We start from the raw sequence: 19,825 nt of genomic DNA, 5'->3' as shown, positions 1-19,825 counted from the left end.
CATCCCTTCCTCGCTTCACATTGGATGACGGCTGGCGGGAGCGGGAGGTTCGCGCTAGACGATGGGATAAGGTACGGGGGGCTCCGGGCGGACACGTCTACCCCGGTCCGGGACCCCCATCCCCATCCCGACCCGTCTGCCCGGTCCGGGACCCACATCCCCGGGCGGATGCGTCTGTCCGGTCCGGGACCCCCATCCCCTGGTCGGACACGTCTGCCCCGCTCCGGGACCCCCATCCCCTGGTCGGACCCGTCTGCTCCGGTCCGGGACCCCCTCATCCCCATCCCCCGGCTGACACGTCTACCCCGGTCCGGGACGCCCCCCCATCCCCATCCCGACCCGTCTGCCCCGGTCCGGGACCCCCATCCCTGGTCGGACCCGTCTGCCCCGGTCCGGGACCCACATCTCCATCCCGACCCGTCTGCCCCGGTCCGGGACCCCCATCCCCTGGTCGGACCCGTCTGCCCCGCTCCGGGACCTCCCATCCCCGGTCGGACTCGTCTACCCCGGTCCGGGACCTCCCATCCCCATCCCGACCCGTGTGCCCCGCTCCAGGACCCACATCCCGTGGTCGGACCCGTCTACCCCGCCCCGGGACCGGCGGGACCCAGCCCCATGGAGCGGCAGCGGGAGGTGAAGGCGCTGCTGAAGCGGTGGGAAGCGAAATTCCTGCGGGAGCGGCGGAGGAAGCCGGGACAGGTACCGTGATGGGGGGGGGGGGAAGGGGGCTCCTATGAGGGACAACGGGGGGGATCGGAGCAGCCTGCTCGAGGGGGAGGTGTCCCTGCCCGGGGCAGGGGATGGAGCTGGAGGAGCTTTAAGGTCCCTTCATCCCAAACCATTCCATGATTCCATAAAGTATCCCTGTAAACCACATCTTGTACATCTGTATCGTGCGATGGGGAACGGCTGAGGGACCTGGGGGGGTTCCGTCTGGAGAAGAGAAGGCTCAGGGGGGACCTTCTCGCTCTCTGCAACTGCCTGACAGGAGGCTGGAGCCAGGAGGGGGCTGGTCTCTGCTCCCAAGGAACAAGGGATGGGACAAGAGGAAAGGGCCTCAAGCTGCACCAGGGCAGGTTTAGATGGAGCTGAGGAGCAATTCCTTCCCCAGAGGGTGCTCAGGCATTGGAACAGGCTGCCCAGGGCAGGGCTGGAGTCACCGGCCCTGCAAGTGTTCACACCCCGTGTAGATGAGGCCTCAGTGCCATGGGTTAGTGGTGGCCTTGGCAGTGCTGGGAATGGTTGGACTTGATGGTCTTAAAGGTCTTTTCCACCCTGGTTGATTCCATGAAATCCCAGGGGAACAGAGATCCCAGAGCCAGGAACGAGCACACCACCACCCAAATCCCATTGTATAGGACCATGGAATGGGTTGGGTTGGAAAGGACCTTAAAGCTCACCCAGCTCCAACCCCTGCCATGGGCAGGGACACCTTCCACTAGAGCAGGTTGCTCCAAGCCCCTGTGTCCAGCCTGGATTTTCATTTTAAAAGACCCCAAAACAGCAAAAACCTCCCTTCCCCCCATCCCCCTGGAGCAGAAGATGGGAACAAGCCACTCCAAAGCCTCAAGTAATGATTCCTGATGTGTTTCCTTCGCAGGCTGACATCGAGGCAGCTCCAGAGGACACCAGGCGTGAGTGTCACCATCTCACCCCATGGATAATGTGGGGTCCTGGGTGGTTCTGGGCTCCCCATGTGGGTGACTGGAGCTGGGGGTGCTGCATGGGTGGAGGTGGCCCCTTGTGAGCAGCTGGATCCTCAAGAGAAGGCTCCTTAAGGAGGGACCTCAGAGCAGCTCCAGGGCCTAAAGGGGCTCCAGGAAACCTGGAGAGGGGCTTTGGGCAAGGGATGCAGGGGTGGGATGAGGAGGAACGGCTCCAACTGCAAGAGGGAAGAGTTAGATGAGATCTTGGGATGAAGTTCCTCACCATGAGGGTGGTGGGACACTGGAAGGGGTTGAAGGGAGAAGCTGTGGCTGCCCCATCCCTGGCAGTGTTCAAGGCCAGGTTGGACACAGGGGCTTGGAGCACCCTGCTCTAGTGGAAGGTGTCCCTGCCCATGGAACTGGATGAGCTTTAAGGTCCTTTCCATCCCAAACCATTCCATGATTCCGTGGTGATGTCCCACAGGGCTCTACAAGGAATACAAGATGTTGAAGCAGCAGAGATTGGAGTCAGACCCTTCCCAACCCATCCCCTGCAGCCAACCAGCAGCTCAGGAGCCTCCAGCCATGGAGCAGGTACTGGAGAAACCAGCCCCTGCGCTCAGCATATTCCCATGGGATGCTTCCTGCATCCCAAAACACACCAGGAGCCCTACCTGGGGCCCAAAGATGTGCTCAGAGGAGCTTGTTCTCCAGCTCCATTCCCCTCTTGGGGGTACCTGAGCCCATCTCCATGACAGGATTCCTGGTTTTTGGGTTGAAAGCTTTGGATTTGGCACGTTTTGGGATGTAACTGTTGGGATTGAGTGTTCCTGGTGTCATTGCAGGGGCCCGACTCTGGTTGTTGGGGCTCACACCTCAACCGGCAGCCGAAAGCCTCACGGCTGAGCCACCACGTGCCCAAGACCTCGGTGCAATACTATGGGATGAAGCTGAAATCCAAGCTGGGAGCTGCTGGGAAGGTCAGGACTGGTCATGGATCGGGGCTGAAGCTGCTTCTGATCCTCTTTCCCCTCTTCGGGACCCCAAAATCACGGCCCCTTCCTTCCTTCCATAGCTGTGAGCAAAGGGTGGGAGATGGCGGTGGGGACCACAGAAGCTCCTGTTTGGTTTGGATGGGGAATGTGGGGTTGTGGTGGATGATCTGAGCCCTCTTTATCCTTCCCTCCATGCACAGGAGACACCCCTGACCCCACGGAGAACCCCAACTTCCAGGAGGACCCTGGTTGTCCCCAAGCTCCTGAAGGACTCGGAGAGCAGCGACAAAACCACGTCCCCGGCGCCAACGGAGCCATCACCAAGAGAAGAAGACAAGGCAGAAGATCTCCTCCTTCCTCCCTCGGTGTCAGGGCTGGCCCCCATCATCCTCGCTGCGGGGTCGAAGCCTTCCCAAGCTCCACCCTCCAGGAATAGATTCCAGGAGCTGAAGGAGACGGTGGCGCAGACGCTGGGCTCGCTGGATCCCGCCTGGCTCCGGAGGTGCCAAGGGACACCCGCGGATGAGGGGACAAAGCCGGGGGCCACGCAGGAGGACGAGCAAGGAGACGTCACCTGTGCCCCCCTGAAGCAGGAGGAAGGAGGTGGAGGAGAATCAGGAGGAGATTCCAATAGGAAAAGGCCCCGTGGAGATGGTGGACACGGAACGGTGGCTCCGGCGAAGCTGCGGCGCCTCCACCAAGGCTCAGCCAAGGGAGGGTTTGGTGCTGGCGGTGGGAAGAAGAGGAGCAAGGAGGAAGAGGAGGAGAAGGAAGAGCACAAGGAGGCCCCAAAGGAGCTGAGGAAGGTGGCGGAGCCCTTGGAAAACCTCCTGGGAGAGGTGGAGGAGGAGGAGAAGCCCAGGTCCACCCGCAAAGCCGGCGCTGCCAGGTAGGACCCATCTGATGGCTTCCAAGTGGCTCCAACCCCTGCCCTGGGCAGGGACACCTTCCATAGAGCAGGTTGCTCCAAGCCCCTGTGTCCAACCTGGCCTTGAACACTGCCAGGGATGGGGCAGCCACAGCTTCTCCTTCAACCCTTCCAGTGTCCCATCACCCTCCATAGTGAAGAACTTCCCACTATCCCATCCAACTCTTCCCTCTTCCAGTCGGAGCCGTTCCTCCTCATCCCATCCCTGCATCCCTTGTCCAAAGCCCCTCTCCAGGTTTCCTGTAGCCCCTTTAGGCCCTGGAGCTGCTCTAAGGTCTCCCCTTCAGGAGCCTTCTCCTCTCCAGGCTGCCCCAGCCCAGCTCTCTCAGCCTGGCTCCATAGAGCTGCTCCAGCCCTTCCAGCAGCTCCAGCAGCTCCACATCCCTCTGGTGTTGGGGACACCAAGATATGGTCACAGGCGGGTGCTGAGGGGGCTTCTTTTAGCCTCATGTTCTTCTGTACTCATCCCCGTGCTCCTTCCACCTCCTTTTGAGCATCTCCATCACCTTTGGTCACCCGGAAAGGACAAAAGGTGGAGAGATCATCTCCTCCAAAGCGCTCTTTGGGCAGTTGATGGGTCTCTGCCTGTCCTGGCTGCAGGTTCCTTCCCTCCTCCTCTCCTTGCAGAGCACTTCCACAGAGCAGAGGGAACTTCGTCAGGCTCAACCTGAAGAGTCGATCCCACGTCCGAGGCTTCGCCCTGCGGGGGAATCGCCTCCGCAAGCAGGTAAAGTCCAACCTGGTCACTCCCTGAGTCACCCAAAGGTGTCCTGCAGGGTGGGGAGCCCGCTCGGCTTCTCCATCCTCAGCTCTGCCACAAAGAACTAGGGTTTCTTTAGGATCTCCTCATGAATTCACGTGGAATCCTTTGGGATCGTATCCCAGAGTTGTTGCTCCAGAGTCTTTGAGAAGTTCTGGAGATCCAGGCGTGTCCCAGAAGACTGGAAGAAGGCTGATGGTCACCTCCATCTCCAAGAAGGGGAAATGAGGAACCCATCAGTCTCACTGGAAGGTTCTAGAGTGAATCGTGGGGGATATCCTAAGGGAAATCAAGGATGTGATTGGGAGAAGCCAACATGGACTCATCGTGCACGACAACCCCATCACGTTGTTCAATGTGTTCATGAGGTTCAAGAACATCTGAGGAACCTGGAGGTGCACAGGTCCATGGGACCTGCTGAGATGCATCCGTGGGTCCTGAGGGCACTGGTGGATGAAGGTGCCAAGGTGGAATTCCTGATGGCTGGAAAAGGGGAAAGAGAACCCCCATTGTATGAAGGAAGACCCAGGGAACCACTGACCGCTCGGTCCCACCTCGGTGCCCAGCAGGATCATGGAGCAGATCCTCCTGGAGACCATGCTGGGACACATGGACAGTAAGGGGGGGATTGGTGACAACCAACGTGGCTTCACCAGGGCACATCGTGCCTGGTGGATTTGGTGTCCTGTGATGGAGCCACGACGTCGGTGGGTAAGAGAAGAGTGGTTGGTGTCATCTACCTGGACTTGCTCATGGCATTTGGTGGTGTCCCACTCACCATCCTTGTCTCTTCATTGGAGAGACATGGATTGGAAGGATGGACCAGGAACTGGCTGCGTGGTGGCACCCAAGGAGCTGTGTCCTGAGGAGAAGGACTTGGGGTGTTGGCTGAGGAGAAGCTCCCCATGACCTGGTCCAGAAACCACCCGTGTCCTGAGCTTGTGGGGCCACCCTTAGGATACCGTGTCCAGTTTTGGTCCCTGCTCCATGGAATAGACGTGGATGGGCTGGAGAAGGATGCTCCAAGGACTGGGAAGCGTGTGAGGGAAGGCTGAGAGAGCTGGGGCTGTCCAGCCTGGAGAAGAGAAGGCTCAAAGGAGGCCTCACCACCACGTCCCACTGTCTAAAGGGTGGCTACACAAAAGGAGACTCCCTTCCGACAAGGAGTCCCATGGAGAAGACACAGGGTGATGGGCACAAGCTCCTCTTGGGGAGATTCCAGTTGGATTCCAGAGGGATACGTTCCACGCTGAGGACAACCTTTGGAATCACCTCCCATGGGAAGTGGTGGACTCCCAAACGTTGGACACTTCAGGTTCAGCTGCCCATGGTGCTGGAACATCTACTCCAGGTCATGCTTTGCCTAGAAAGGTTGGAGCAGATGATCCTTGATGTTCCTTCAACGTGGTATTCCATGATCCCACGATCCTGGGGTGATCTGTGGGTGAGGAGAGCATGAGCTGGAAGGGAATTGCCTTTATTTTGTGAAGCTTTGGGAAGAACGTGGCACCAAACTTGGATTTCTTGATGATCAAGGTACGAAAGTGACCTGGTCTGGTCCTACCCTGCAGGTGTGGAAGCAGAAGTGGCAGAAGAAGGCGAGATGGTTTGGAGGAGGTGGATCCATGGACCGAAGCTCTGACGTCTGCTTCCGCTGTGGTGGGACAGGACACTGGGCATCGGCGTGCCGGGGCCAAGGTAGTCATGGAGCCATGGAATGGGGTGGGTTGAAGGGACCTCAAAGCTCATCCAGTGGATGGGCAGGGACACCTTCCATAGAGCAGGGTGCTCCGAGCCCCTGTGTCCAACCTGGCCTTGGACACTGCCAGGGATGGGGCAGCCACAGCTTTTTCTTCAACCCATTCCCATTTCCCCTCATGGTGAAGAACTTCATCCCAAGATCCCATCTAACTCCTCCCTCTTCCCATTGGAGCCGTTCCTCCTCATCCCATCCCTGCATCCCTTGTCCAAAGCCCCTCTCCAGGTCTCCTGGAGCCCCTTTAGGCCCTGGAGCTGCTCCAAGGTCTCCCCTTCAGGAGCCTTCTCTTCTCCAGGCTGGGCAATTCCAGCTTTTCCAGCCGGCCGAGGGTTGGCTTTGGCTGCTGGATTATGGGATTGGTTTGGCAAAGCCATGGGCTGGGTTCAGATCCCTGCTGGAAAGCTCCCGGTGGGTTTCCCCACCTCCCTCTGGCTTCTCCCCACTGTTTCCTTACGGGGTTTTAGCGATAATTTTGGGAAGAGGGTGGAATGATGCTGCTTCCCATGGATGTAAGTAAAGGAAAGACCCATTTCCCACCAGCAGACACCAAAGAGGTGGAGAAGAGCAGCCCTGCTGATGAAGAAGAGGAGGAGGAGGAGGAAGCCCCATTGCCCACGCTGGAGGAGGTGGCTCGTAGGACCAACACCTTCCACCCAGAGCTCTCTGGTGAGGCCCTGGACCAGGGGTTGGCTTTGGGATGAACCCATGGAGACGTGGGATAGTTTCCTTAATCCCAGAGGGATCTAAGGGTGGTTTGGGTGGCTCGGGATGATGCTGGGATGGGTCTTCTCCAGGAACACCAGGCTCTGGTGGGGCGGGGGGTGTGCAGATGATGGGGAAACGCTGCCCAAAGGTCCCAACTGCTGCCTTCAACCCCAGCAGAGGGTGGAGGCAACAACCGGGGAAGATCCAATGGGATTTTGGAGGCAACGACTCACCTGGATGGTTGGAGGCCCGTGTATGAGCCACCAGCTCCACCAGCGCCCATGGAGCCGCTCTACAGCCTTGGACCAGAGGGGAAGGTGCAAGGTGGGGCTCCAAGGGGTGCTCCAGCCATGGTTGGGTGGGTTCGTGCCTCTGGTCCTCACCTACCACGTGTTGTCCCCTGCAGAGACCCCGGAGGAGGTGTTTGAAGCTCTGAGGGCTTTGGGCTACAGCTCCTTCCGCCCCGGCCAGGAGGTGGCCATCATGAGGGTCCTCTCCGGTGGGTTTCTGTCCCCTACATCGTCCCTTCATCTCCATGACCATGGGGAGCCCAAATGAGTGAGGTTGTCCCCAAAGCCAAGTCCTCAACCCCTTGTTCTTCCAGGTCTCTCCACCTTGGTGGTGTTATCAACAGGGATGGGGAAGTCTCTTTGCTACCAGCTCCCCGCTTACCTCTACCACAAGCGCTCCAAGTGCATCACCCTGGTCATCTCCCCTCTGGTGTCCCTCATGGATGACCAGGTTGGATGGCCCAGTTCTCCCACCCCACTGGGTGCTCACTCGGGATAGGGGAGGTGTCCAAGTCACCACAGACCAGTGGAGGTGACACGTTTCGCTTCCAGGTCTCGGGACTTCCGCGGTGCCTGAAAGCCGTCTGCATCCACTCCAACATGCCCAAATCCCAGCGGGAAGCGGTGATGGAGAAGGTGAGGAGCTCCAAATCCTCCAGGGAGAACCACGCGTGCTCCATGTCCCCGTGAGGGACATCAACGGTGCCATGTCCCACCCGCCCTGTTCCCACGGGAGAGCGGATGGACCTCCCGTTGTGCCGGATGGATCTCCTGGACCCGGTGTGTTCCACAGGTGATGCAGGGCGAGGTGCAGGTCCTGCTGCTGTCCCCAGAAGCTCTGGTTGGTGGCAGTGGGTCAGGATGTGGCTTCCTGCCCTCCGCTGACCGGCTGCCACCCGTGGCCTTCGCCTGCATCGATGAAGCTCATTGTGTCTCCGAGTGGTCCCACAACTTCCGTCCGTGCTACCTGCGGCTCTGCAAGGTGGGAGATGGGAGAAGCCGTCCCGAGGGGCTGGGAATGCGGCCGGGATTCATCCTCCTCATCCTCACCTTCCCGGCAGGTCCTGCGGGACCGCCTGGGGGTCCGGTGCTTCCTGGGGCTGACGGCGACGGCCACCTTGGCCACGGCGCGGGATGTGGTCCAACATCTTGGAATGCCACCGGAGGAAGGGATAACGGTGCACTCGGCCGCCGTGCCGCCAAACCTGCGCCTCTCGGTCTCCATGGACCGGGACAGGGATGAGGTAGGGACGTGGGAATGGGATTTGTTGCTGCGGTGCTGGATCGTGGAATCATGGAATGGGTTGGCTTGGAAGGGACCTTGAAGATCATAGAATTATAGAATGGTTTGGGTTGGAAAGGACCTTAAGATCATCCAGTTCCAACCCCCCTGCCATGGGCAGGGACACCTTGCCCTAAACCATGTGGGCAAGGCTCTGTCCAACCTGGCCTTGAACACCGCCAGGGATGGAGCATCCACAACTTCCTTGGGCAACCCATTCCAGTGCCTCAGCACCCTCACTGTAAAGAACTTCTTCCTTATCTCCAACCTGAACTTCCCCTGTTTCAGTTTGAACCCATCACCCCTTGTCCTATCACTCCAGTCCCTGATGAAGGTCCCTCTCCAGCATCCTTGTAGCCCCCTTCAGACCCTGGAAGCTGCTCTGAGGTCTCCACGCAGCTTCTCTTCTCCAGGCTCAACAGCCCCAATGTTCTCAGCCTGGCTCCATACGGGAGCTGCTCCAGCCCCTGCTCATCCTCGTGGCCTCCTCTGGCCTTGCTCCAACAGCTCCATGTCCTTCTGATGTTGAGGACCCCAGCCCTGCACACAGTGCTGCAAGTGGGGTCTCACCAGAGCAGAGCAGAGGGGCAGGATCATCTCCTTTGACCTGCTGCTCACATTTGATCGTCTGGTTCCAACCCCCTGCCCCAGGCAGGGACACCTTCCACTAGAGCAGGTTGCTCCAAGCCCCTGTGTCCAACCTGGCCTTGAACACTGCCAGGGATGGGACAGCCACAGCTTCTCCCTTCAACCCCTGCCAGTGTCCCACCATCCTCATGGGAAAGAAGAACCTCATCCCAAGATCCCACCCAACTCTTCCCTCTTCCCGTTGGAGCCGTTCCTCCTCATCCCATCCCTGCATCCCTTGTCCAAAGCCCCTCTCCAGGTTTCCTGGAGCCCCTTTAGGCACTGGAGCTGCTCTAAGGTCTCCCCTTCAGGAGCCTTCTCTTCTCCAGGCTGCCCCAGCCCAGCTCTCTCAGCCTGGCTCCAGAGCAGAGCTGCTCCAGCCCTCGCAGCAGCTCCGGGGCCTCCTCTGGCCTCGCTCCAGCAGCTCCATTAGGAGAGAAGATCCCCAACTCCTGGTCTTGGGGGGACCTTCATCCCCTTCTCCCTTTGGGATTGGGATTACCCCATCCCTGGCAGTGTTCAAGGCCAGGCTGGACACAGGGGCTTGGAGCAACCTGCTCTAGTGGAAGGTGTCCCTGCCCGTGGCAGGGGGTTGGAGCTGGAGGAGCTTCAAGGTCCCTTCCAACCCAACCCATTCCATGATTCTCCATGTTTAGGCCCTGATCTCGCTGCTCCAAGGGGAGTGTTTCGGGGCGCTGGACTCCATCATTGTCTACTGCACGCGGCGGGAGGAGACGAGTCGCATCGCGGCGCTCATCCGGACCTGCCTCCAAGGAATCCCACCCAGGGACCCCCCCGCGGCTCGGGATCCGCGGCAGGACGCTGCCGGAGGGAGGAAAGGCAAGGGTGGGTGCATGGATCCGCGTGGGGATGGAGCCCCAGGTGTCCCATCTGATGGATCCACGTTGGGATGGAGCCCCAAATGTCCCATCTGATAGATCCACATTGGGATGGAGCCCCAAATGTCCCATCTGATAGATCCACATTGGGATGGAGCCCAAAATCTCCCATCTGATGGATCCACGTTGAGATGGAGCCCAAAATGTCCCATCTGGTGGATCCACGTGGGGATGGAGCCCAAAATGTCCCGTCTGATGGATCCACGTTGGGATGGAGCCCCAAACAGCCCATGGATTGGATCCACGTTGGAATGGAGCCCAAAATGTCCCATCTGATGGATCCACGTTGGGATGGAGCCCAAAATGTCCCATCTGGTGGATCCACGTTGGGATGGAGCCCAAAATGTCCCATCTGGTGGATCCACGTTGGGATGGAGCCCAAAATGTCCCATCTGATGGATCCACGTTGAGATGGAGCCCAAAATGTCCCATCTGGTGGATCCACATTGGGATGGAGCCCAAAATGTCCCATCTGGTGGATCCACGTTGAGATGGAGCCCAAAATGTCCCATCTGGTGGATCCACGTTGGGATGGAGCCCAAAATGTCCCATCTGGTGGATCCACGTTGGGATGGAGCCCAAAATGTCCCATCTGATGGATCCACATTGGAATGGAGCCCCAAACAGCCCATGGGTTGGATCCACATTGGGATGGAGCCCAAAATAGCCCATCTAGTGGATCCCCATTGAGATGGAGCCCAAAATGTCCCATCTGGTGGATCCACGTTGGGATGGAGCCCCAAATGTCCCATCTGGTGGATCCACATTGGGATGGGGAATCCGTAGAGAATGAGCTGTGCTTGTGGGGAGGTTTCAGGCTCCATTGGCCACTCAGACGTGGGTTTAGTGCTGCTGGAGGTTGGGTCTGGTCCTCATTGCCCACCCCTGTGGGCTTGTTTCCCTCCCGACCTTCTCCCCGTGTCCCGGGAGTCTTTCTTCTCCTTGGAATCACTTGGATCCTGCTTTGTTTGCTGAGGCTGGGCCCGCTCCTGCCGCCCCATTTCCAAACCAACCTGAGCTTGATGACACCAAAGAGCTGAGGAACGCGCCGGTTCTTCTCCTCCCCATTGATTTCAACCTGGAGCAGGGTCTTCTCCTCGTGTCCACCCCTCGTTTCATCACCACTTGGGGGTTCAATGATGGAAATTAGTCCTAAAACACCTAAATTAAAGCTTCTCCCCCTCTTCCCTCAGCCAAGCAGAGCCTCCGGCGCCGGTCCCCGGCGTGGTTGGCGGACTCTTACCACGCCGGCCTCTCCGCCGCCGAGCGCCGCCGCGTCCAGAAGCGCTTCATGAGCGGCCAACTGCGCGTCGTGGTGGCCACGGTGGCCTTTGGGATGGGGTTGGATAAAGCAGACGTCCGCGGTGTGGTGCACTACAACATGCCCAAGAACTTGGAGAGCTACGTCCAAGAGATCGGCCGCGCCGGGCGGGATGGAGCCACGGCTCATTGTCACCTCTTCCTGGATCCAGAGGTAACGCTTGATGGTAGGAAGGGGTTCTCCTTGGTTTTAGGGCTCTCCTGGCCAAGCCTGACCCGTGTTCCACCAGGGAGGGGACCTCCACGAGCTGCGGCGTCACATCTATGGTGACTCGGTGGATTTTGTGACCGTCAAGAAGCTGGTGCAGAAGGTTTTTGTGCCTTGCAAGTGCTTGGAGCTGCATCAGAAGCACCAAGAGGTCACCAAGGTGAGGAGGAACCTTCCCAGCTTCTTAACTCATGGGATAATGTGGTGGAAGATGGTTTAGTTGTTGGGTGGTCGTGAAATGGGGGAGAAAAGGCTCCAGGGAGACCTTAGAGCAGCTCCAGGGCCTAAAGGGGCTCCAGGAAACCTGGAGAGGGGCTTTGGACAAGGGATGGAGGGATGGGATAAGGAGGAACGGCTCCAACTGGAAGAGGGAAGAGTTGGGTGGGATCTTGGGATGAAGTTCCTCCCCATGAGGGTGCTGGGACATGGGAAGGGTTGAAGGGAGGAGCTGTGGCTGCCCCATCCCTGGCAGTGTCTAAGGGCAGGTTGGACACAGGGGCTTGGAGCAACCTGCTCCACTGGGAAGTGTCCCTGCCCATGGCAGGGGGTTGGAGCTGGAGGAGCTTTAAGGTCCCTCCAACCCAACCCATTCCATGAGTCCATGAAACCAGTTGTGGGACGTGCGGGTGAGGTGCAGGATGTGGCCAGGAGAGCAGTTGGGATGTTTGGGATGTCCTCTCACCGGTGGCACCGCGCCGTGTGACGCCTCCATTGCAGGACGTGGAGGTGGAAGACGCTGAGATGGTCGAGCTCCTGGAGGAGGAGGTGCAAGAGGAGGAGAAGAAGACAAGGCAGAGCAGGCCACGGGTGTGCTACAAGCACGAGCGAGCCATCCCCATCCAACCAACCGTGGAGGCCTTGGACCTCCGGGAGGAAGGTGATGGGAATAGCAGCCCTGGAGCCCCCAGATCCCTTTGGGGTCCCTCCAGCAGCTCCTCAACCTCCTCTCCTGCAGCTATCGAGACCCTCCTGTGCTACCTGGAGCTTCACCCGCGGCGCTGGTTGGAGCTGCTGCCTCCCACCTACTCCTCGTGCCGGCTCCAGTGCTACGGAGGACCCCGGCAGCTCCGGGACGTGGCCCGGAGGTAGGAGCCTCCATGGTGGCCACCAAGACCATGGTGTGTGTTGGGTGGGATGTGCTCCACAGCCCTGAGCTCTGCTGGAGGCTAAACTGAGGCTCCAAACCACGAGGCCAACGTGGTTTTGGTGTCTCCTGCTCCTCAGCTCCCCACCCGTGGCCGTGTTCCTGGCTCGGGAGCGCCTGGAGGGGAGGGACCACGTCCACAGCAGCTCCGTGGAGTTCAACGTGGTCTCCTTGAGTGACTCCATGGGGTGGGAAGTGGTGCTGGTGAAACGAGCCCTGCGCCAGCTCCAGTGGGACCCGCGGCTGCGGAGAGGTACCGGCATCTCCCGGGGTTCCCTGGGAGCGGGGTCCATCCGGTTGGCTTGGTCGTGGGGAGGATCAGGTCATGGTGGGCTCCAGCTCTTGGTGGGCACCAGATCTTGGTGGGCTCCAGCTCTTGGTGGGCTCCAGGTCTTGGTGGGCACCAGGTCATGGTGGGCTCCAGGTCTTGGTAGGCTTCAGGTCTTGGTGGGCACCAGGTCATGGTGGGTGCCAGCTCTTGGTGGACACCAGGTCTTGGTGAGCAGCAGGTCATGGTGGGCTCCAGGTCATGGTGGGCACCAAGTCTTGGTGGGCTCCAGGTCTTGGTGGGCACCAGGTCTTGGTGGGCTCCAGGTCTTGGTGGGCACCAGGTCATGGTGGGCACCAGGTCATGGTGGGCACCAGATCTTGGTGGGCTCCAGGTCATGGTGGGCACCAGGTCTTGGTGGGCTCCAGGTCTTGGTGGGCTTCAGGTCCTGGTGGGCTCCAGGTCTTGGTGACCATCAGGTCATGGTGAATACCAGATCTTGGTGGGTACCAGGTCTTAGTGGGCTCCAGGTCATGGTGGGCTCCAGGTCCTGGTGGGCACCAAGTCTTGGTGGACACCAGATCACTGTGGGCTCCAACCCTCTCTTGGTGCCTTCAGATGGCCGCAGGGCTGGGAACAGCGGCGTCCTGGTGGAGTTTGGAGACCTGTCCTTCCACCTGCGCGTCTACGGCGACCTCAGTGCTGAAGAGCTGGATTCCGTCTGCGACTTCCTCCACCAGAGAGTGGTGGCCAGGGAGAAGATGGCCCTTGGCCAGCTCCGTGCCTGCTTCCAGGCCTTCCAGAGGTGAGCATGGGTGGAGAAGACCCCCAAAACCTTTAGTTTGGTTGCTCATCCCTCCCAGTTTGGGGTTTGTGTTGGTACTGGGAGGGTGGGAGGAGGAGGAGGCTGATGCTGGGGGGGCAGCGTGGCCTTCCAGACCTATGGCCCTCACCCGGTGGCTGAAGAAGAGCAGAGAAGCTCCCGCCTGAAGGCTCTGCTCAGCGACTACTTCGAGAAGGAGCGGGTTGAACGCGGCCGCGAGGAGGAAGAGGAGGAAGGTCTCGGTGATGCCCAAGTGAGTAAATCCACTTCTCCTGGGAGCTGTGCCCAGGGGTGAGCTTGGGGCGAGGAGGAGGATGGACGCGACCTTCACCACGTCCCGTCCTCCCCAGCTGCGGGACTGGGAGAGCCAGGCCCGCGCCGACATCCGCCACTTCCTCGACATCCGCCGGGATGAGAAGTTCTCCGGCAGAGCCGTCGCCAGGATCTTCCACGGCATCGGTAGGAGAAGGAGGAGAGCTTGGAATTGGGCTCTTCCTGCCCCTTCCTCTTCCCAGCCAGGCCCTTCCCTGCCTCTTCCCGGCAGGAAGCCCGTGTTTCCCGGCTCAGGTCTACGGCCGCGACCGGCGCTTCTGGAGGAGGTATCTGTGCATGGACTTCCACCACCTCGCCCGCGTGGCCACCGAGGAGATCCTGGCCACCAGGTGAGGGCAGGAGCCAGAGCCCAGGACCACCAGCTCGTGGTTGAGGGTCATCACCCATCCCTTGTCCATCACCCGAAGACCAGATCGTCTTCGTGGTGGTGGGGATGCTGCCACCACCTCGTACTTGAAGGACAATGGGACATCGCCAAGGTCTTGTCCACCACCTCAGGACCACATCTCGGGGGGGTTCTGCCTGCTCCAGGCGCTGCCTCCACTCGGGCTTTCCAGGGTTTATGTGGATTTTATCGAGGAATTAATAAAACTCGTGGATCTGACCCACCTTCTGCCTCTGTTGCCATGGTCATGGAGAGGGGTTGTTGCCACTGGGATGCAGGGTTGGATGCCCATCGCCTTGGAGATGAGAAGCTGGTTGCCCATTGCCATGGAGATAAGGGATTGGATGTATAACCATGGAGACAAAGGGGTGGATGTCCATAATCGTGGAGATAAGGGGTTGGATACCCATTGCTATGGGGATAAGGGGTTGGATGCCCATCACCATGGAGATATGGGGGTTGGGTGCCCATCACCATGGAGATAAGGGGGTAGGATGCCCATTGCCATGGAGATAAGGGGTTGGATGGTTGTTGCCATGGAGATATGGGGGTAGGTGTCTCCCCATGGAGATAAGGGGGTTGGATACCCGTTGCCATGGAGATAAGGGGGTTGAATGCTCGTTGCCATGGAGATAAGGGGTTGGATACCCATTGCCATGGTGACAGGGGAGTTGGGTGCCCACTCTTGGGCAGGATGAAACCCTTCAACCCCCCCCCCAAAACCAAGTTGGGTTTTACCACCGGCACCTCCTGCCGGTGAGGTGGAGGTGGAGAACTTCACGCCCCAGTTTGCTCCTGCTTTGTGCAGCTCCTTCATCCCTTCTCCTCCTCCTTCATCCCTCCTCCTCCTCCTTCATCCCTTCTCCTCCATCCCTCCTCCTCCATCCCTCCTCCTCCTCGCCCAGCCCCAGAGGACACCGCGCTGGTGCCGCAGCACCAGGATCTTCCCTCCTCATCCTCTTCCCTTCAGCTGTTCCTGGTGGTGCTGAGGACACGGAGCATCGTGGAGGAGCTGGTGGGGACCCTGCAGCCTCCCCTCAGCGCCGTAACGGTGGGGTTCCATGGGGCTGGTGGGGCTGGGATGTACGTGGGGGTGGCTTGGGACCTTCTCATTGGGCATCACTGGTCACTGTGACCCCCCCGGCATGGGTTGGGTTGGGATGGACCTTGAAGATCCTCCAGTTCCACAGGGACACCTTCCACTAGAGCAGGTTGCTCCAAGCCCCATCTAACATGGCCTGGATCACTTCCAGTGACCCCGAACTTCTCCATCCAACCCATTCCCATGTCCCACCACCCTCATGGGGAAGAACTTCCCAAGATCCCATCTAACTCTTCCCGTTGGAGCCGTTCCTCCTCATCCCATCCCTGCATCCCTTGTCCAAAGCCCCTCTCCAGGTCTCCTGGAGCCCCTTTAGGCCCTGGACCTGCTCCAAGGTCTCCCTGGAGCTTCTCTTCTCCATTTCATCTCCCCTCCATGGCCACCACCAATCAAAGCATCTCCCACCACGTTACCCCATGAGTCCATGAGTTGAGGAGCTTCTCCTCACCCAGCACCCCCAAGTCCTTCTCCTCAGGTTCCTTTTGGTGCATCCCAGCTCACGGGTGGTTCCTGGGCTCATCCTGTCCCACCACGGCTCTGCCCAGGGCCCTGCTGCTGCTCGCTGAGGTCCTCACACAAGGTGTGGCCACCCAGAGGTGCCCCATCACAGTGTCTGCTGTGTCCCATCCCACCATCCGGTGCGTCCCATCCCACCATCCGGTGCGTCCCATCCCACCATCCGGTGTGTCCCATCCCACCATCCGCTGTGTCCCATCCCACCCCCTTCCTCCCGGAGCCACCTCCTGGTGGGACACGCGGTGATGGGCTCATCCCATCCTCTGGTAGGTCACAACGTGGTGCTGGGGCGTCCGGCCACCCGGTCCTCTGCCCACGGTGAGCTCCTGAGCTCCGTCTTGGTGGTGATATCACCATGGTGTTGGTGCCACCATCTCCTGAGCTCCATCTTGGTGGGGACATCATCACCAGGAGCTGCTGAGCTCTGTCTTGGTGGTGATATCACCTTGGCGCTGGTGCCACCATGTCCTGAGCTCCATCTTCATGGGGACATCACCATGGTGACCTCCTGAGCTCCATCTTCATGGGGACATCACCATGGTGACCTCTTGAGCTCCATCTTCATGGGGACATCACCATGGTGACCTCTTGAGCTCCATCTTCATGGAGACACCACCATGGTGACCTCCTGAGCTCCATCTTCATGGGGACATCACCATGGTGACCTCTTGAGCTCCATCTTCATGGAGACATCACCAGCGTGAGCTCCTGAGCTCCACTGTGGGGGGTCATCACCATGGCGCTGGTTTCACCATCTCCTGAGCTCTAACATGCGGGGGACATCACCACCAGGAGCTGCTGAGCTCCATCGTGGTGAGGATATCACCGTGGTGGTGCTGGTGCCATCTCCTGAGCTCCATCTTGGTGGGGAACATCACCATGGTGATCTCCTAAGCTCCATTTGGTGTGGGTCATCACCATGGTGTTGGTGCCACCATCTCCTGAGCTCCATCTGGGTGGGGACATCACCACCAGGAGCTCCTGAGCTCCATCTTGGTGGGACATCACCGTGGTGACCTCCTGAGCTCCATCCTCATGGGGACATCACCATGGTGAGCTCCTGAGCTCTATTTGGTGGGAACATCACCACGGTGACCATCTCCTGAGCTCCATCTTGGTGGGAGCATCACCATGGTGACCATCTCCTGAGCTCCGTCTTGGTGGGGAACATCACCTTGGTGCTGGCGCCACCATGTCCTGAGCTCCATCTTGGTGAGGACATCACCCACCATGAGCTGCTGAGCTTCATCGTGGTGGGGACATCACCACCAGGAGCTCCTGAGCTCCATCTTGGTGGGACATCACCTTGGTGACCTCCTGAGCTCCATCCTCATGGGGACATCACCATGGTGACTTCCTGAGCTCCATCTTGGTGGGGACATCACCGTGGTGACCATCTCCTGAGCTCCATCTTGGTGGTGATACCACCTTGGTGCTGGTGCCATCGTGTCCTGAGCTCCATCTTGGTGAGGACATCACCCACCATGAGCTACTGAGCTTCATCGTGGTGGGGAACATCACCATGGTGACCTCCTGAGCTCCATCTTGGTGAGGGTCATCACCTTGGTGTTGGTGCCACCATCTCCTGAGCTCCATCTTCATGGGACATCACCATGGTGGTGCCACCATCTCCTGGTGGGGACATCCCCGTGGTGACCTCCTGAGCTCCATCTTGGTGGGACATCCCCACGGTGACCTCCTCCCCTGTGCGAGGTCAAGGTCTGTGGTGGTGGCACCGTCCCCGGCACCTAAAGAGGGGTCTGGATGCTCCGTCCATGGGGCTGCTCCATGGGGTGAGGAGCTGCGGGTCCTCGTGGTGATGGGCACCGCGGTGGGGGGTGACACCAACACAGGGGGACATGGGGCATGTTCGGGCCTTGGGGTCCCACCAGTTGGTGATGGGGTGGACACGGGGAGGGTGGGATGTGCGGATGTGGGGCTGGGAATGAGGGACATGGGGATGTGGGGCTGGGAATGATGGGCAATGTGGGGCTGGGAATGATGAACAATGTGGGGCTGGGAATGAGGGACATGGAGATATGGGGCTGGGAATGATGGACAATGTGGGGCTGGGAATGGTGGACATGGGGATGTGGGGCTGGGAATGATGGGCAATGTGGGGCTGGGAATGGTGGACATGGGGATGTGGGGCTGGGAATGATGGACAATGTGGGGCTGGGAATGAGGGACATGGAGATATGGGGCTGGGAATGATGGACAATGTGGGGCTGGGAATGGTGGACATGGGGATGTGGGGCTGGGAATGATGGGCAATGTGGGGCTGGGAATGCTGGACAATGTGGGGCTGGGAATGAGGGACATGGAGATATGGGGCTGGGAATGATGGACAATGTGGGGCTGGGAATGCTGGACAATGTGGGGCTGGGAATGATGGACAATGTGGGGCTGGGAATGAGGGACATGGAGATATGGGGCTGGGAATGATGGACAATGTGGGGCTGGGAATGAGGGACAGGGGATGTGGGGCTGGGAATGATGGACAATGTGGGGCTGGGAATGATGGACAATGTGGGGCTGGGAATGCTGGACCTGGGCTCCCTCCATGGAGCTGCCCCACACAAAGCCCCCATTGACGGTGGCCATTGAGGTGGACACAAGGTCTATGGGGTGGTGGGACGAGGGACAAGGGGCTGTTGGGTGCCCGAGGGGTGGGTGCAGGAGCCGGTTGTGGGGCAGAGCTGGCGCTGTGGGGCTCGGGGGGTGCCCCACATCTCCCCACGCCCCACAACCAGCCCCTGCCCCCCAGGATGACCATCCTGCCCCACACCGAGAAGCTCCAGATCGTGCTGGAGCAGCTCAGCAGCTTCTACACCAAGTACGTCAAGGAGTTCTCCTAATGCCGACAGCGCCCCATAGCGCCCCATAGCGCCCCACAGCGCCCCATAGAGCCCCATAGAGCCCCACAGAACCCCATGGCAGCTGGAGGGCACAACCCCGGTGTCCCCTGGCCCCCATAATAAAGGGCTGTGACCAGCACCCATGGGTGCCCCCTCACCCCACATCAGCCCTTGGGTGTCTCTATGGGGTGATGGGTCCCATATGGGGGAGGTTAATGGGGCTGAAGGGGTTTGGGGGTGCAGGGGGGGATGTGGGGCCCATTGGTGGCCCCAATGGGAAGGGGAAGGTCATGGGGCTGGCTATGGGTAGCACCGTGGGGCTGGGCACCCCATAACCCAAGTGGAGCACCCCATGGCACCAGGGCCACATATCCCATGGGTCATGCCAAGCACCCCATGAGTGATGTGGGGCACCCTATGGGCCATATGGGGCACCCTATGGGCCGTATGGGGCACCCTATGGGCTGTATGGGGCACCCCATGGGTCTGGACACCCTATATCTCATGCCAGTGCCCCACACCCATGCTGGACACCCCATGGCCCTCCCCCCAAGCCCTCTATAATCCTTGCCCAGGGTCACCCCCAATCCCTCCGTGCGCTGCTATGGGGCGCCCCACAAGTTGTGCCCCACTTTGCCGATGTTGCCGGTGTCCATGTCCATGGGGAGGGCGCTGGGGCTGGTTATGGGGCAGGCAATGGGGCGGCCATGGGGTGGGTAAGGAGGTGGTTAATGAGGATGGTGTCAGGGAGGGCAATGGGGCGAGTGACAGCGGGTAATGAGGGGGTTAATGAGGGGTGTTAATGAGGAGGTAATGAGGGGTTAACGAGGGATTAATGAGGGGGGTAATGAGGGGGGTTAATGGGGGGTAATGAGGGGGTTAATGAAGGGGTTAATGAGGGGGGTAATGAGGGGCGTTAATGAGGGTGTAATGAGGGGGTAATGAGGGGATTAATGAGGGGGGTTAATGAGGGGTTA

The 19,825-nt window shown here is 59.5% G+C and overlaps 2 protein-coding genes across 6 annotated transcripts in view; one reads left to right on the top strand and one right to left on the bottom strand.

Moving 5' to 3' along the window:
- The first annotated feature begins 349 nt into the window (after nucleotides 1-349).
- RECQL4 (RecQ like helicase 4) lies at nucleotides 350-14,591 on the top strand. 5 transcript variants are annotated; one of them, XM_030477994.1, is made up of 24 exons: nucleotides 357-699; nucleotides 1,601-1,634; nucleotides 2,131-2,240; nucleotides 2,492-2,626; nucleotides 2,842-3,530; nucleotides 4,197-4,296; nucleotides 5,901-6,027; nucleotides 6,632-6,754; nucleotides 6,968-7,117; nucleotides 7,200-7,292; nucleotides 7,398-7,534; nucleotides 7,636-7,719; nucleotides 7,877-8,065; nucleotides 8,145-8,327; nucleotides 9,649-9,838; nucleotides 11,085-11,365; nucleotides 11,442-11,579; nucleotides 12,137-12,296; nucleotides 12,375-12,504; nucleotides 12,644-12,816; nucleotides 13,450-13,636; nucleotides 13,757-13,907; nucleotides 14,005-14,113; nucleotides 14,199-14,591. In XM_030477994.1, exons 1-24 carry the CDS (start codon nucleotides 616-618, stop codon nucleotides 14,318-14,320), a joined length of 3,879 nt encoding a protein of 1,292 aa, XP_030333854.1. In that variant the 5' UTR covers nucleotides 357-615; the 3' UTR covers nucleotides 14,321-14,591. The 5 variants fall into 5 exon arrangements, with proteins under 5 accessions (XP_030333882.1, XP_030333873.1, XP_030333854.1 ...); XM_030478003.1 differs by having other exon boundaries at nucleotides 6,629-6,754; nucleotides 6,971-7,117; XM_030477987.1 differs by having other exon boundaries at nucleotides 358-699; nucleotides 6,629-6,754.
- A 2,957-nt stretch (nucleotides 14,592-17,548) lies between these two features.
- Nucleotides 17,549-19,825, bottom strand: part of GPT (glutamic--pyruvic transaminase) — a 10,802-nt gene continuing 8,525 nt past the window's right edge. Inside the window, exons 6-7 of the mRNA XM_030502537.1 lie at nucleotides 18,465-18,545; nucleotides 17,549-17,694 (exon numbers count right to left, since the gene is read on the bottom strand). Coding sequence (XP_030358397.1) covers nucleotides 17,549-17,694; nucleotides 18,465-18,545 — 227 coding nt within the window. The remainder of the gene's footprint in view (nucleotides 17,695-18,464; nucleotides 18,546-19,825) is intronic.

The sequence above is a fragment of the Strigops habroptila genome, chromosome 1, assembly GCF_004027225.2.
Source record: "Strigops habroptila isolate Jane chromosome 1, bStrHab1.2.pri, whole genome shotgun sequence".
Lineage (NCBI taxonomy): Eukaryota > Metazoa > Chordata > Aves > Psittaciformes > Psittacidae > Strigops > Strigops habroptila.
The sequence above is the reverse complement of the archived record's forward strand: the minus strand, read 5'-3'. Positions and strand labels throughout refer to the sequence as shown.

What these genes read in the sequence shown, in the direction of transcription:
- RECQL4 (XM_030477987.1), top strand. Translation starts at nt 616, where the DNA reads ATGGAGCGGCAGCGGGAGGTGAAGGCGCTGCTGAAGCGGTGGGAAGCG. An exon ending in AGCCTCCAGCCATGGAGCAG is followed by an intron (nt 2,241 to 2,491) that starts GTACTGGAGAAA and finishes GTGTCATTGCAG; the next exon opens with GGGCCCGACTCTGGTTGTTG. An exon ending in ACCTCTTCCTGGATCCAGAG is followed by an intron (nt 11,366 to 11,441) that starts GTAACGCTTGAT and finishes GTGTTCCACCAG; the next exon opens with GGAGGGGACCTCCACGAGCT.